The following is a 15,025-nucleotide window of genomic DNA, read 5'->3' on the forward strand; positions in this document are numbered from 1 at the left end:
GCGTCGTGTGTGTCCCCCCGGCGTGTCCCCGCGTCCCCTTGCTCCCCGTGTCCCTCTGTCCCCAAATTTGGCTGGTTTGTCCCCATTTCGGTGCCCGGGGGTGAGAGGGGAAACTGAGGCAGGTTGGGGGGCGGGGGGGGGGCGAAGCGGGTGGCAGTGTGTGTGTGTCGGGGGGGGGTCCCGCTGCGCCCTGGCACGGCCACCCAGGGGACCGGGGAGGGGGGTGACGGTGCCGGGGTCGGTGTCCCCAACCGCGGAATGTCCCCCCCGTGGTGGGACCCCCGTCCCGGAGCTGGTTTTGGTCCTGTTTGGTGAGAAAAAAGCTCCGGGGGGGGGGGGGGGGGGTGCGAAGGGCCCTGCGGGGAGCAAGGTGGGGGGGGGGGGGTTGGGGAGGAGTTTTGGGGGTGGGTGCCCCCCCCCACCCAGGGCAGATTGGACCCAGATTTGGGGGTGGCACCCAGGGCCCCCCCCCAGCCCTGCCCCGGTGGGCGCGGGGTCCGGCTTGGTCCTGGGCGGGGGGAAGGGAGTGGGGGGGGGGGTCCGTCCTTCCTGAGCGTGTGGGGGTCTGTGTGCCCCCCCCCGGCAGCACCGAGCCCCCCGCGAGCACCGCTGGGTGGGGGGGCTGCCCTGCAAGGGGGGGGCACCCAAGGGTGCTGCTCCAGAGCCTCCGGACCTGGGGGAAAAGGGGGAGATTTGGTGTGGGGGGGGTGGGTTAAGCAGAGCTGGGGGTTCCCAGGGGGTCCCGGGGGGGGTCCGGGGGGGCTCACCGGGCTCAGTAGGGCCGGTTGGCGTCTTTGGGCCTCTTGAGCTGCACCTTGAGGCGCTTCATCCCGATCTGGAAGCCGTTCATGGCCTGGATGGCGGCCTGTGCGCTGGCCGGGTTGTCAAAGCTGACGAAACCTGCGGGGACAGCGTTGGGGACATTGGGGACAGCGGGGACATCAGGGCCACCGCCCTCCCTGGCCTCTGGCCCCACAGCCCTGGGGGGGCTGTGCCGTGGGGCAAGGTGGCCCCGCGGTACCTGGCCGTGGTGGCCCCAGGTGTGGTGTCCCCCATCCCCTGGTCGTGATGTCCCCATGTCCTGGTCATGGTGTCCCCATGTCCTGGACACAATGTCCCCATTCCTTGGCCATGATGTCCCCATCCCCTGGCCATGGTGTCCCCATGTCCTGGACACAGTGTCCCCAACCCCTGGCCGTGATGTCCCGATGTCCTGGCCATGGTGTCCCCAATTGTAGTGTCCCTGCCTCCATTCTGGTGTCTCCATCCCCTGGCCATGGTGTCCCCATGTCCTGGCCACAGTGTCCCCATTCCCTGGCCGTGATGTTCCTGGCCGTGGTGTCCCCCGCTGTGGTGTCCCCAGTTCTGGTGTCCTTGGCCATGATGTCCCCATCCCCTGGCCATGGTGGCCCTGTGCCCTAGACATGATGTCCCCATGCCCTGGCCACAGTGTCCCCATCCCCTGGCCATGATGTTCTTGGCCATGGTGTCCCCGTCTCCTGGCCATGGTGTCCCCAGTTGCCGTGTCCTTGTCCACAGTGTCCCCATCCCCTGGCCAGATTGTCCCCTTGCCCTGGCCACGGTGTTCGTGGCCACGGTGTCCCCAGTGGTGGTGCCCTTGGTCATGGTGTCCCCATCTCCTGGCCATGGCGTCCCCATCTCCTGGCCATGGTGTCCCTAGTTGCAGTGTCCTTGGCCATGGTGTCCCCATCCCTGGCCATAGTGTCCCTGGCCATCATGTCCCCATCTCCTGGCCATGGTGTCCCCAGTCGCAGTGTCCTTGGCCATGGTGTCCCCATCTCCTGACCATGGTGTCCCCAGTTGCAGTGTCCTTGGCCATGGTGTCTCCATCCCTTGGCCATGGTGTCCCCAGTCTCAGTGTCCTTGGCCATGGTGTCCCCATCTCCTGACTATGGTGTCCCCAGTTGCGGTGTCCTTGGCCATGGTGTCTCCATCCCTTGGCCATGGTGTCCCCAGCTGCAGTGTCCTTGGCCATGGTGTCCCCATCCCTTGGCCATGGTGTCCCCATCTCCTGACTATGGTGTGCCCAGTTGCAGTGGTCTTGGCCATGGTGTCCCTGGCCATGGTGTCCCCATCCCTTGGCCATAGTGTCCCCATCCCTGGCCATGGTGTCCCTGGCCATCATGTCTCCATCCCCTGGCCATGGTGTCCCCATCCCTTGGCCATAGTGTCCCCATCCCTGGCTATGGTGTCCCTGGCCATCATGTCTCCATCCCCTGGCCATGGTGTCCCCATCCCTTGGCCATAGTGTCCCCATCCTTTGGCCATGGTGTCCCCATCCCTGGCCATGGTGTCCCCATCCCTTGGCCATGGTGTCCCCATCCCCTGGCCGTGGTGTCCCCGTTCCCGGCGCCGTCCCTACCGAAGCACTTGCTCTGGTTGGTGGCGCGGTCCACGAAGACCTTGGCGGAGATGACGTTGCCGAAGGGCAGGAACATCTGGAGGATCTCGGTGTCGGCGAACTCCTGGGGCAGGTGGTAGATGAAGATGTTACAGCCCTCGGGGCCTGCGGGGGGGGAGCGGCGTCACGGCGGGCGGGGGCAGCGGCCCCGGCCCCAAAACCCGCCCTGTGCCCCCAAAACCACCTCCGAACCCACCCTGTGACCCCAAAATCCACCCTGTGACCCCAAAACCCGCCCTGTGCCCCCAAAACCACCTCCGAACCCACCCTGTGACCCCAAAACCCACCCTGTGACCCCAAAACCACCTCCGAACCCACCCTGTGACCCCAAAACCACCTCTGAACCCACCTTGTGACCCCAAACTAACTCTGAACCCGCCCTGTGCCCCCAAAACCTGCCCTGTGCCCCCAAAACCACCTCCAAACCCGTACTGTGCCCCAAAACCCACCCTGTACCCCAAAACCCTCCCTGTGCCCCCAAAACCACCTCCAAACCCACCCCGCACCCCCAAACCCACTCCAAGCATCCCAAAACAGCCCCACGTACCCCAAAACCCACCCCATGTGCCCACAGGCACCCCAAACTTGTCCCTGCACCCCTGGGGAACCTGAGCCCCCCCACCCCCAGCACCCCGGGGTTTGTCCTTTTGGGGTGTCCCTGGGTGTCCCCAGGGGTGTCCCTGGGGTTTGTGCTTTTGGGGTGTCCCTTGGGGTGTCCCTGGAGTGTCCTGGGGTTTGTCCCTGGGGTTTGTCCCTTTGGGGTGTCCCTTGGGGTGTCCCTGGGGTTTGTCCTTCTGGGGTGTCCCTTGGGGTGTCCCCAGGATCTGTCCCTTTGGGGTGTCCCTTGGAGTGTCCCTGGGATGTCCTGGCTTTTGTCCCTAGGGTTTGTCCCTTTGGGGTGTCCCCTGGGTGTCCCCAGGCATGTCCCTTTGGGTGTCCCCAGGGGTGTCCCTGGGGTTTGTCCCTTTGGGGTGTCCCTGGGGTCTCCTGGGGTTTGTCCCTTTGGGGTGTCCCTGGGGTTTGTCCTTTTGGGGTGTCCCTGTGGTTTGTCCCTTTGTGGGGTCCCTGGGGTTTGTCCTTTTGGGGTGACCTGGGGTTTGGCCCTTTGTGATGCCCTGGGTGTCCCTGAGGTTTGTCCCTTTGGGTGTCCCCCGGGATGTCCCTGGGGTCTGTCTCTTTGGGGTGTCCCTGGGGTCTGTCCCTTGGGGTGTCCCTTGGGGTGTCCCCCGGTCTCACCTTCGCGCTGCTGCTGCTGTTGGGGTGCGGGGGGGCCCAGCAGCGCTCCCGGGGGGGCGAACGCCGGGCTCACCAGCCCGTAGGCGGCCGGGTAGGCGGCTGGGGAGGGGACGGGGGTTCAGCGGGGGGCACAGGGACCCCTGGCGCCCCAGTGCCTCCCAGTGCCTCCCAGTGCCTCCCAGTGCCATGCAAGACCCTGTCCAGTGCCCCCAGTTTCCCCCAAACCAAACCATGCTCCACCAGTGCCCCCCAGTACCCACCAGTGCCACACAATGCGCGCCCCCCCAGCTCCTCCCAGTGCCCACCAGTGCCACATAAAGTCCCTCCCAGTGCCCACCAGTGCCATGCCATGCCCTCCCAGTGCCTCCCAGTGCCCACCAGTGCCATGCAATGCCCCCCCAGTGCCTCCCAGTTGCCCTCCCAGTGCCCCCAGTGCCATGCAAGACCCCCCCAGTGCCTCCCAGTTTCCCTCCCAGTGCCCCCAGTGCCACGCAATGCCCTCCCAGTACCCACCAGTGCCATGCGATGCCCACCCAGTGCCTCCCAGTTGCCCTCCCAGTGCCATGCCATATCCCCCCAGCTCCTCCCAGTACCCTCCAGTGCCGTGCAATGCTCCCCCAGTGCCTCCCAGTACCATGCCATACCCCCCAGTGCCTTCCAGTGCCCCCCCAAGCCATGCAAGACCCCCCCAGTGCCTCCCAGTTGCCCTCCCAGTGCCATGCCATATTCTCCCAGCTCCACCCAGTACCCACCAGTGCCATGCAATGACTCCCAACTCCCCCCATTACCATGCAAGATCCCCCCAGTGCCTCCCAGTGGCCATCCCAGTGCCCCCAGTGCCATGCAATGCCCCCCCAGTGCCTCCCAGTACCCACCAGTGCCATGCAATGCCCCCCAGTGCCTCCCAGTTGCCCTCCCAGTGCCATGCCATGCCCTCCCAGTGCCCCGCAGTGCCATGCAAGATGCCCCCAGTGCCTCCCAGTTGCCCTCCCAGTGCCATGCCATATTCTCCCAGCTCCACCCAGTACCCACCAGTGCCATGCAATGACTCCCAACTCCCCCCATTACCATGCAAGACCCCCCCAGTGCCTCCCAGCGGCCACCCCAGTGCCCCCAGTGCCATGCCATGCCAACCCAGTGCCTCCCAGTACCCACCCGTGCCATGCAATACTCTCCCAGTGCCTCCCAGTACCCCTCAGTGCCATGCAAGACCCCCCCAGTGCCTCCCAGTTGCCCTCCCAGTGCCATGCCATGCCCTCCCAGTACCCACCAGTGCCATGCAAGACCCCCCCAGTGTCTCCCAGTTGCCTTCCCAGTGCCATGCCATATTCCCCCAGCTCCTCCCAGTACCCACCAGTGCCATGCAATGACCCCCAGCTCCTCCCAGTACCATGCAAGACCCCCCCCGGTCCCTCTCAGCTGCCCTCGCAGTGCCAAACCATGCCCTCCCAGTTGCCCTTCCATGGCCTCCCAGTGCCCCCAGTATACCTGTGTAGTGCTGCATGCCGGCGTACGCCTGCTGCAGGGGGTCCGGGGGGGCCGCGGGGCTCTGGGCTGGGGACAGAGGGGCCGTTAGGGGCGGCGGGGGCGGCGGGGGGCGCGGGGGGGGCGGCGGGCACCTGGGAAGGGGGGGACCCCGCCGGCGTAGAGCGCGTCGGGGGGCGCGGGGGGCCCCGCGGGCTGCGCCGGCACCGGGCTGTAGCCGTTGACACCGAGCGGGGCGGCCATGGCGGGGACCGGGGTGGCGGCCATGGCGGGCGGCGTGCTGGTTCCTGCGGGGACAACGTGGCAGCCCGGTGTCACCCCCCGGGTCCCCAGCGCTGGTGACACCATCTCTGGGCTCCCGGTGTCACCCCCAGGTCCCCAGTGCTGGTGACACCATCTCCGGTCTCCCAATGTCATCTCCACATTCCCAGCGCTGGCGACACCATCTCTAGTCTCCTGGTGTCACCCCCAGGTCTCCAGCACTGGTGACACCATCACTGGGCTCCCAGTGTCACCCCCAGGTCCCCAGAGCTGGTGACACCATCTCCAGTCTCTTGGTGTCACCTCTGGGTCCCCAGTGCTGGTGACACCATCTCCGGTCTCCCAGTGTCATCCCCACATTCCCAACGCTGGTGACACCATCTCTAGTCTCCTGCTGTCACCCCCAGGTCTCCAGCATTGGTGACACCATCACTGGGCTCCCAGTGTCACGCCCAGGTCCCCAGTGTTGGTGACACTATCTCCAGTCTCAGTGTCACCCCCCAGGTGCCCAGCGCTGGTGACACCCGCTCTGGTCTCCCAATGTCACCCCCAGGTCCCCAGTGTTGGTGACACCATCTCCAGTCTCCCAGTGTCACCCCCAGGTCTCCAGCGTTGGTGACACCATCTCCAGTCTCTTGGTGTCACCTCTGGGTCCCCAGTGCTGGTGACACCATCTCCGGTCTCCCGGTGTCACTCCTGGGTCCCCAGCCCTGGTGCCATCATTCCCAGGTGTCCCCAGTTCCTGGTGTCCCCCATAGCCCATGTCCTCCACCCGTGGTGTCCCCATACCTGGTGTCCCCCATTCCTGGGATCCCCCATATCCCATGTCCCACCCCCGGTGTTCCCCATTCCCGGGTGTCCCCATATCCCCATCCCTGGTATCACCCATGTCCCCATCCCCGGTGTCCCCCACATCCCATGTCCTATCTCTGATGTCCCCATATCCCCATCCCTGGTGTCCCCCATATCTCATGTCCCCTTGTCCCCCATATCCCATGTCCCACCCGTGGTGTCCCGCATTCCCTGGCGTCCCCATATCCCCACCCCCGTGTCCCTGTGTCCCCGTGTCCCCCGTGGTGGCTGTGTCGTACCTGAGGAGGGGGGCAGGGGGGTGGCGATGAGCCCGTTGGGGTTGACCGTGCCCATGTGCTGCATCTGGACGGCCATGGTGGCCATGGGGCTGAGGTAGGCCGAGTGCGCGGCCACCAGGGCCGCCTGCTGCTGCATCAGCTGTGGGGACAGCGCCTGGCACCGGGCACGGGCCACCGGCCACCGCCGGCCACCACGGCCCCACCCGGAGCCCAGGGACACCCTGTGGGGCCAGCGCCCCAGTGCCACGGAGATCCATCACCTCCCCATGATGGCCACCCCAGTGCCATCACCCTGGGTCATGGAGATCCATCACCTCCCCATGACGGCCACCCCAGTGCCACCACCCTGGGTCATGGAGATCCATCACCTCCCCATGATGGCCACCACAGTGCCACCACCCTGGGACATGGAGATCCATCACCTCCCCATGATGGCCACCCCAGTGCTACCACCCTGGGTCATGGAGAACGTCACCACCCCATGATGGTCACCCCAGTGCCACCACCCTGGGTCATGGAGAATGTCACCTCCCCATGATGGCCACCCCAGTGCCACCACCCTGGGTCATGGAGACCTATCACCTCCCCATGATGGCCACCCCAGTGCCACCACCCTGGGTCATGGAGATCCATCACCTCCCCATGACGGCCACCCCAGTGCCACCACCCTGGGTCATGGAGACCTATCACCTCCCCATGATGGCCACCCCAGTGCCACCACCCTGGGTCATGGAGATCCATCACCTCCCCATGATGGCCACCACAGTGCCACCACCCTGGGACATGGAGATCCATCACCTCCCCATGATGGCCACCCCAGTGCTACCACCCTGGGTCATGGAGAACGTCACCACCCCATGATGGTCACCCCAGTGCCACCACCCTGGGTCATGGAGAATGTCACCTCCCCATGATGGCCACCCCAGTGCCACCACCCTGGGTCATGGAGACCTATCACCTCCCCATGATGGCCACCCCAGTGCCACCACCCTGGGTCATGGAGATCCATCACCTCCCCATGACAGCCACCCCAGTGCCACCACCCTGGGTCATGGAGACCTATCACCTCCCCATGATGGCCACCCCAGTGCCACCACCCTGGGTCATGGAGATCCATCACCTCCCCATGATGGCCACCCCAGTGCTACCACCCTGGGTCATGGAGATCTATCACCTCCCCATGATGGCCACCCCAGTGCTACCACCCTGGGTCATGGAGAACGTCACCTCCCCATGATGGCCACCCCAGTGCCACCACCCTGGGTCATGGAGATCCATCACCTCCCCATGACGGCCACCCCAGTGCCACCACCCTGGGTCATGGAGACCTATCACCTCCCCATGATGGCCACCCCAGTGCCACCACCCTGGGTCATGGAGATCCATCACCTCCCCATGATGGCCACCCCAGTGCCACCACCCTGGGTCATGGAGATCCATCACCTCCCCATGACGGCCACCCCAGTGCCACCACCCTGGGTCATGGAGACCTATCACCTCCCCATGATGGCCACCCCAGTGCTACCACCCTGGGTCATGGAGAACGTCACCTCCCCATGATGGCCACCCCAATGCTGCCACCCTGGGCCATGGAGAACATCACCACCCCACAACTGTCACCCCAGCACACCAGTGTCCCCACGCCCGACCACAGATCTCCATCACCTCCCAGTGTGTCACCCCAATGCCCCACCTTGGGCCACAGGGTCCCTCATGTCCCCACATTCATCACCCACCACCACAGGGGTTCAGCATCTCCCCGTGTCACCCTCCAGCCACTCATCACCCCCAGGACCTCCCGCTGTCCCAGGGGGCCCAGCAGCCACCAGGGCCACCACATGTCCCCATGTCCCCACCCACCGCCTGCGTGTAGGCACTGTAGGCCCCGAACTGGAGTGCGATGGGGCTGAACATGCCCAGCTGGCTGGCGACCTGCTGCATGCGCCGCAGCCCCCGCTCCTTCTCCGTGTCTGCAAACTTCACCACCAGGCTGGAGGACGCGCCCTGCGTGGGGACACGGTGGCACCATGTCACCCGGGGGTGGCCGCCTGCGCCGGGGTCCTTGGGTGCAAGGGGTGGGGATGGTGGGGATGGGAATGATGGGGACAATGGTGGGGATGAAGGTGATGGGGGCAATGGTGATGGTGGGGATGGTGGTGATGGGGACAACGATGATGGGGATGAAGGTGATGGGTGCAATGGTGATGGTGGGGATGATGGTGGTGGGGACAATGATGGTGATGGGGACAATGGTGATGGTGGGGATGATGGTGGTGGGGACAATGATGATGGGGATGAAGATGATGGGGACAATGGTGGTGGTGATGATCATGGGGATAATGATGGTGGGGACAATGATGGTGATGGGGACAATGGTGATGGCGGGGATGATGGTGGTGGGGACAATGGTGATGGTAGGGACGATGGTGGTGGTGATGATCACGGAGATAATGATGGTGGGGACAATGATGGTGATGGGGACAATGGTGATGGTGGGGATGGTGGTAGTGGGGACAATGATGATGGGGATGAAGATGGTGGGGACAATGGTGGTGGGGATGATGATGGTGGGGACAATTATGGTGATGGGGACAATGGTGATGGTGGGGACGATGGTGATGGTGGGGACGAAGATGGTGGTGGGGACGAAGATGGTGGTGGGGACGAAGATGGTGGGGACAACAATGGGGGTGGTGAGGATGATGATGATGATGGTGACAGCAAGGATGGTGGGGATGGTGGTGGGGACAAAGATGGGGACAACAATGGAGACAATGATGGGGACAATGAAGGGGATGACGACGATGGGGACAATGATGGCGGGGACAACGTTCCTGTCTCACCGGGAGGGTGCGGCTCCCGTGCAGCGCGGCGATGGCGGCCTGGGCCTCCGCGTGGCTCTGGAACTTGACGAAGGCACAGCCTGGGGGGGGACAGCGGGTCAGCGTTGTTGGGGGGACACCCACCTGTCCCCCTCAGACCCCCATACACACCCCCCACCCCATGGCCCCCCTCTGAACCCGCCCCACCGACCCTCAACCCCAACCCTGCTCCCCAGTTCACACCCTGCCCCATGGATCCCTGTTTCCCCCTCTCCAAGAGCCCTCACGGACCCCCCCCGAGCTTTTCTCAACCCCCCCCAGCCCCCCCACCTTTGCTGGTGCCGTCGGGCCCCCGCAGCACCGTGCACTCATCGATGGTGCCGAAGGGCTCGAACATCTTGCGCACATCCTCGTCCGCCTGCTGCTTGCTCAGCATCCCCACAAACAGCTTGCGGTCCTCTGCGGGGACACAGGGGGGACAAGGGGACACCGGGGTGGGGACCCCCCGCACTCCGGGGTGGGACCCCCTGGGGACGCTGCGATGGGCTGGGACCCAGGGATGGGGATATGGGGACACTGGGGTAGACTGGGACCGAGGGATGGGGACATGGGGATATTGGGATGGGCTGGGACCCAGGGATGGGGACACAGGGACACTGGGATGGGCTGAGATCCAGGGATGGGGACACCAGGATGGGCTGGGACCCCCAGGATTGTAGACATGGGGACACTGGGATGGGCTGGGACCCAGGGATGGGGACATGGGGACACTGGGATGGGTTGAGACCCAGAGATGAGGACATGGGGACACCGGGATGAGCTGGGACCCCCGGGATTTGGGATATGGGGACACTGGGATGGACTGGGACCGAGGGATGGGGACATGGGGATACTGGGATGGGCTGGGATGCCTGGGATTGGGGACATGGGGACACTGGGATAGACCAGGACCCAGGGATGGGGACATGGGGACCCAGGGATGGGCTGGGACCCAGGGATGGGGTGGGACCCCCCCGTGGGGAATAGGGACAAGTTGGGGTGGACAGAGATGGGGACACCCGCCCTGGGGACAAAGCCCTGGCATGGGGACAGGGATGGGGACGTGGGGAGGGGGCACAGGGGTGGTTTGGGGACAGCGGATGGAGCCAGGGCCGCGGGGGCGACACTGCGGGGCCCGGGGGGGCCGGTACCTCCTCGGCTCTCACTGTCCGCCGGCTTCACCTGGATGGGCCGGTTCATCTGGGGGGGGACAGGGGAGGGGATGGGAACAAGGGGGGACACAGCCCCCCAGCCCCCGAGGGACCCAGGCGTCCGGTCAGACACCCCCCACCACGGGAGGTGCACGGATCCCGCCCCCCCGGCCCCCAGCACCCCAAAGATGCTCCCGTCGCCATGGCAACCCCAGCCCTGCATCCTGTTACCCGGCAACGGGCACCGCGGCCATGGGGGGGCCCAGGGATGCGCTAACGAGCACCCACCACCGCCCCACTAATTAGGGGGCGATGAGCCCACTCCCCCCACCCCACCCCATAACCCCCAGAGGCCGGGGGGGGGGGAGGGCGCAGATGCCCGGTAACCATGGCAACGGCAGCCCCGGCTCCATGGCAACCGCCCACTCATCCCAATTTCCCCATCCCCGTTGCCCGGCAACGCCGCTGACATCATCAGCGCTCGCGATAAACAATGACGGGGATGGGGGGGGGCGGGGGGGATGGAGGATTTGGGGGGGGGGGAAGGGGGGGACCCCCAGGCCGTGACCCCCCCCGGGCTCAGGGGATGCGGGAGATGGGGGCGCCGAGGGGCCCGTTCAGCGCGGGGGTTCCCGGAGGGGCCGGTTCGGCCCCAGCCCGGGGGGGGTCTCGGGGGGGGCGGTTCAGCCCCAGCCCGGGGGGGTCTCGGGGGGGGCGGTTCGGCCCCAGCTGACCCCAGGCGGCCCCTTTCCCCCGCCGAAAGCGAAGGTGGCCCCAGCCCTCCCCCCCCCGCCCCAGATGGCGCTGGAAATGCCCCCCCCGGGGGGGGCACTAATCCCCCCTAATCCCCCGCGGGGCCGGGATCAGCCCCGACCGGGGCGGGGGGGCACGGGGAGGGGGGAGAGGGGGGCACCCAACACCCCAAATTGCCCCGGGACCCCCCAGCATCCCGCCCCGTTCCCAGGCCCGGCGGGTGCGGGGGGGTCCCGCTCCCCGTTCCCATCCCGGTGCGGGGGGGGGGTGCAGCTACCAGGGCGGTGCCGCCCCTAATCCCCCCCCCGCCCCGCAAATCCGCCCCGGGATTTACGGCCCCCAAATCCCCGGATTATCCCGGCGAAGCCAAATCCCCCCCGGGGCCGGCGGGACACGCGCAGCCCGGCGGGGGGGGCACCGGCCCCCCCACCCCTGCACGAGGGGACCCCCAAAATGCCCCCCCCACCCCACACCCCTGGGACCCCCCAAAACCCCCCACGAGGCCTCAGGCACCCTCAGCACCCATGGTGTGGGGGGGAATCTGGGTGCTGGGACCCTCCCCAGCACCCCAGCTGCAATGGGAGGGTGGGGGGCACCCGGACGCCTGGGTTCCCCCCCCCGGCTTTGTTAGCTCAGCTGCCCGGTGCCCGCCGCTCGCCTGGCAACGCTTCGTTAGCGCCAGGCCCTAATTAGCGCCAGGCCTTCGTTAGCGTCTTCAGGCGACGCAGCGCTCACCCCCGCTATTTATAACCCCCCCCCCAGCAGATGTTTGTGGGTGTGACTCGCCCCCCCCCCATCCCAAAGGTGGGGTCCCGGACACCTGGGTCCTCCCGGGGGTGGGGGGGGTGGGGGTGTCATGGGTTGGGGTGTCGCGGGTGGGGGTGTCGCGGGTGGGGGTGTCGCGGGTGGGGGTGTCGCGGGTGGGGCCCCACTCACCCCCGGGAGGGTTTTCTGCTCGTGCAGGGCGCTCTGCGCCTTCAGGGCCGACTCGCGGGCGCAGTAGGTCAGGAAGGCGCATCCTGGGGGGAGAGATCGGGATGGGGGGGGGGACACGGCGGGGGGTGCAGACCCCTTGTGGCACCCAGCCCCCCTGTGGCACCCAGCCCCCACATTTCAGGGCTCTGCTCCCTCCCCCCTCCAGGCCCAGGCAGGGGACAGCGGTGGGTCCCCGAGGTCCCCAGGGCCCCCCCATCGAGCCTGGGGGGTCTCGGGCATCTGGGGGCAGCAGCCTCGACCCCCCCCAGTTCCGCTGTGCCCGTCACCCCGGCCTCGGGCCTGCACTCGCCTTGTGCCCCCCCGGCCTGTCCTGGAGCTCCAGGGATTCCCCCCCCCCCGGCTGTCAGGGGAGGGGGTCGGGTTTTGGGGGGACCCCCCCGGGCACCCCCCGCCCAACACCCCCCCTCTCCCCGGCCGTCACCCAGCACCGCAAACACCCACCCACGCAACACCCTGCGCCGGCACAGCCGCTCACGGCCCCCCCGAACACCCGCACGAACACCCCCAGCGCCCACGCAACACCCGCACCCAACACCCGCGCACAACCGCCACCCACCCCCGCAGCACCCGCCACGGGCTGAACCCGCTGCCTGCGGCTGAACCGGGGTGCCCGGGGCCGCACCGGGGGGTACCCGGTGCCCGGGGCTGGACCGGGGCTGTTCCCGGTGCCCGGGGCTGGACCGGGGCTGTGGATGCTGCTCGGGGCCTCTGGCTGAACGTGGGGCTGTGCCCGGTGCCAGGGGTGTTCCCGGCGCCGTTCCCGGTTCCCCAGGGCTGTGCCAGTTCCCGGTGCCGTTCCCGGTGCCGTGGGCTTTTCCCGGGGGCCGCATCTCGTTCCCGGTTCCCCAGGGCTGTTCCCGGTGCCGTTCCCGACGCCGGAGGTTGTTTCCGACGCCGTTCCCGGTGCCGTTCCCGGTGCCGTTCCCGACGCCGGGGGCCGTTCCCGGTGCCGTTCCCGGTGCCGTTCCCGACGCCGGGGGCCGTTCCCGGTGCCGTTCCCGGGGGCCGCATCCCGCTCCCCGTTCCCCAGGGCTGTTCCCGGTGCCGCCTCTGACGCCCGAGGCTGCTCCCGGTGCCATTCCCGGTGCCGGGGGCCGCACCCCGCTCCCGTTCCCGGTTCCCCAGGGCCGTGCCGGTGGCCGGTGCCGCTCCCGGTGCCGTTACCTTTGTGCATGCCGGTGTACTTGTCTTTGATGACGGTGAGCTCGTAGATCTTGCCGAACTGCTCGAAGATGGGTTTGAGATCCTTCTCCTCCAGATGCCGCGGGATCTGCCCCACGAAGAGTTTGATGGCGTCGGGCTCCTTCATGGGGCCGCCGGGGAGGGACCGGGCCCCGGGGCCGCTCCCGCCGCTCGGTGCGGCTCCCGGTATCGCCGCCGCGGTGGCCGGTGCCGCGTTCCCACCGCCCGCGTTCGGCTGCCGGAGCGGCTCCCGCTGGCGGCTGCCGGTGCCCGGTGCCCGGTGCCGGCCCGGCCGCGGCGCACACAAAGGACGAGGCGGCCCCGGGGCTCCGCTCGGCTCCGGGGACGGGGCGCGGCGGGGCGGGGGCAGCTCTGCCCGGGGGGCGGCGCTCCCGGTAGGTCCCGGCGGTTTCCCGATGGGGCCCTTCCGTGCGGCGGCCCCCAGATGCCGGTGGCTGCCGGTACCGCCCGCTCGCCGCCCCGCTGCCCCCGGGGGGCCCCCGGTACCGGAGGAAGGTTCAGCGCCCGCCCCGGCCCATAGCGGCCGCACCGGCCGCGCTCCCCGAGAGCTCCGGCGGCGGCGAGACCCCGCGCCCGCTGCGCCCCGGTACCGGCACCGGTACCGGCTCCGGACCCCGCTCGCCGCTTTTCTTCCCCGGCCGGTGCCGCCCCGCCCCGCCCGGTGCTGATGTCAGAGCGGGACCGCGAGCCGGGCACCGGCGAGAGCACCGGGACCTGGGGACCGGCACCGAGCGCTGGACACCGGCAACCGGGCACCGAGCAGCGGCCACCGGCTCCGCCTCGCCCGGGGCTCCGCGGCGGCGGCCGCCGGGGCTGCGGGGCGGGGGGGACGCGCGGGGCGGGTGCGTGTGTGCGCGGGGCCGCGCTCGCGGGGGGGGGGCGCGCACGCGGGGGCGCGCCCGTGTGTGCACGCGCGGGGGGGGGGCGGGGGGTGAAGATGGCGAGTCCGTGTGTCCGTCCCCGCGTGTCCCCGTGTCCGTCCGTCCCCGCCCCGCACCCCGCCCGGCGCTGTCCCCGGTGCTGAGCGCGGGGCGGCCCCGCTACACCCGGGGTGGGGGACACGCACAAACCGCCCCCTCATCCCAGCCCCCCCGTGTCACACCCCACGCGCACACGCCCGCGTGTCCCCCCCCGCCCGGTGCCGTGTCCGTCCCCCCCCCCGTTGCCCATAGCGACCGGTCGCAACGGCCGCAGCCAAGATGGCGTCGCCGCAACCGCCGCCGCGTCCCCGGCAGGTGCCGCGGGGGGGGGGACACACCGGGACACGCACCCACGGGCTGTGACCCCCCCCCCCACCCCACCCCGGGACGCGGTCACACGCGTGGGGGGGGCGGTGACCCCCCTGTTGCGCTGCGGCTCTGGGAGGCGGGGGGGCTGTCCCACATGGGGCCACCCCCGGGGTGATTGTGCCCCCCCTCCTCTCCCCAGCCCACGGGTGACACTCGTGTCCCCCCCCCCAGCCCACGCGTGACGCTGCTCCGAGCCCCCCCCCGGCCGCGCTGAGGCTGAGCAGCGAGCGGTACCTGCGGGGACACCCCGAGACGCGGCTGCTGCTGCGCGGCTTCC

At 68.4% G+C, this 15,025-nt stretch overlaps 1 protein-coding gene across 25 annotated transcripts; it reads right to left on the minus strand.

Annotated features, from left to right (window-relative positions):
* Positions 1-772: 772 nt before the first annotated feature.
* Positions 773-13,565, minus strand: CELF3 (CUGBP Elav-like family member 3). Of its 25 annotated transcripts, none has more exons than XM_065653663.1 (12): positions 13,421-13,565; positions 12,197-12,279; positions 10,508-10,556; positions 9,648-9,776; positions 9,339-9,418; positions 8,359-8,499; positions 6,496-6,634; positions 5,278-5,430; positions 5,147-5,212; positions 3,659-3,757; positions 2,444-2,527; positions 773-900 (listed from the first exon to the last, which is right to left on the minus strand). In XM_065653663.1, the coding sequence occupies exons 1-12, from the start codon at positions 13,563-13,565 to the stop codon at positions 773-775; spliced, it is 1,296 nt and encodes a 431-aa protein (XP_065509735.1). The 25 variants fall into 25 exon arrangements, with proteins under 25 accessions (XP_065509735.1, XP_065509733.1, XP_065509734.1 ...); XM_065653661.1 differs by having other exon boundaries at positions 3,659-3,762; positions 5,146-5,212; XM_065653662.1 differs by having other exon boundaries at positions 8,356-8,499.
* Between the last annotated feature and the right edge of the window lie 1,460 nt (positions 13,566-15,025).

Source organism: Caloenas nicobarica, chromosome 31 (genome assembly GCF_036013445.1).
Source record: "Caloenas nicobarica isolate bCalNic1 chromosome 31, bCalNic1.hap1, whole genome shotgun sequence".
Lineage (NCBI taxonomy): Eukaryota > Metazoa > Chordata > Aves > Columbiformes > Columbidae > Caloenas > Caloenas nicobarica.

Bases quoted from the DNA above. Each gene is read 5' to 3' on its own strand.
- CELF3 (XM_065653650.1), bottom strand. From the start codon at position 13,565: ATGAAGGAGCCCGACGCCATCAAACTCTTCGTGGGGCAGATCCCGCGG. The intron at 5,213-5,277 runs GTGCCCGCCGCC...CTCTGTCCCCAG, and splicing joins CGGGGTCCCCCCCTTCCCAG to CCCAGAGCCCCGCGGCCCCC. The intron at 901-2,383 runs GTAGGGACGGCG...CTGTCCCCGCAG, and splicing joins CAACCAGAGCAAGTGCTTCG to GTTTCGTCAGCTTTGACAAC.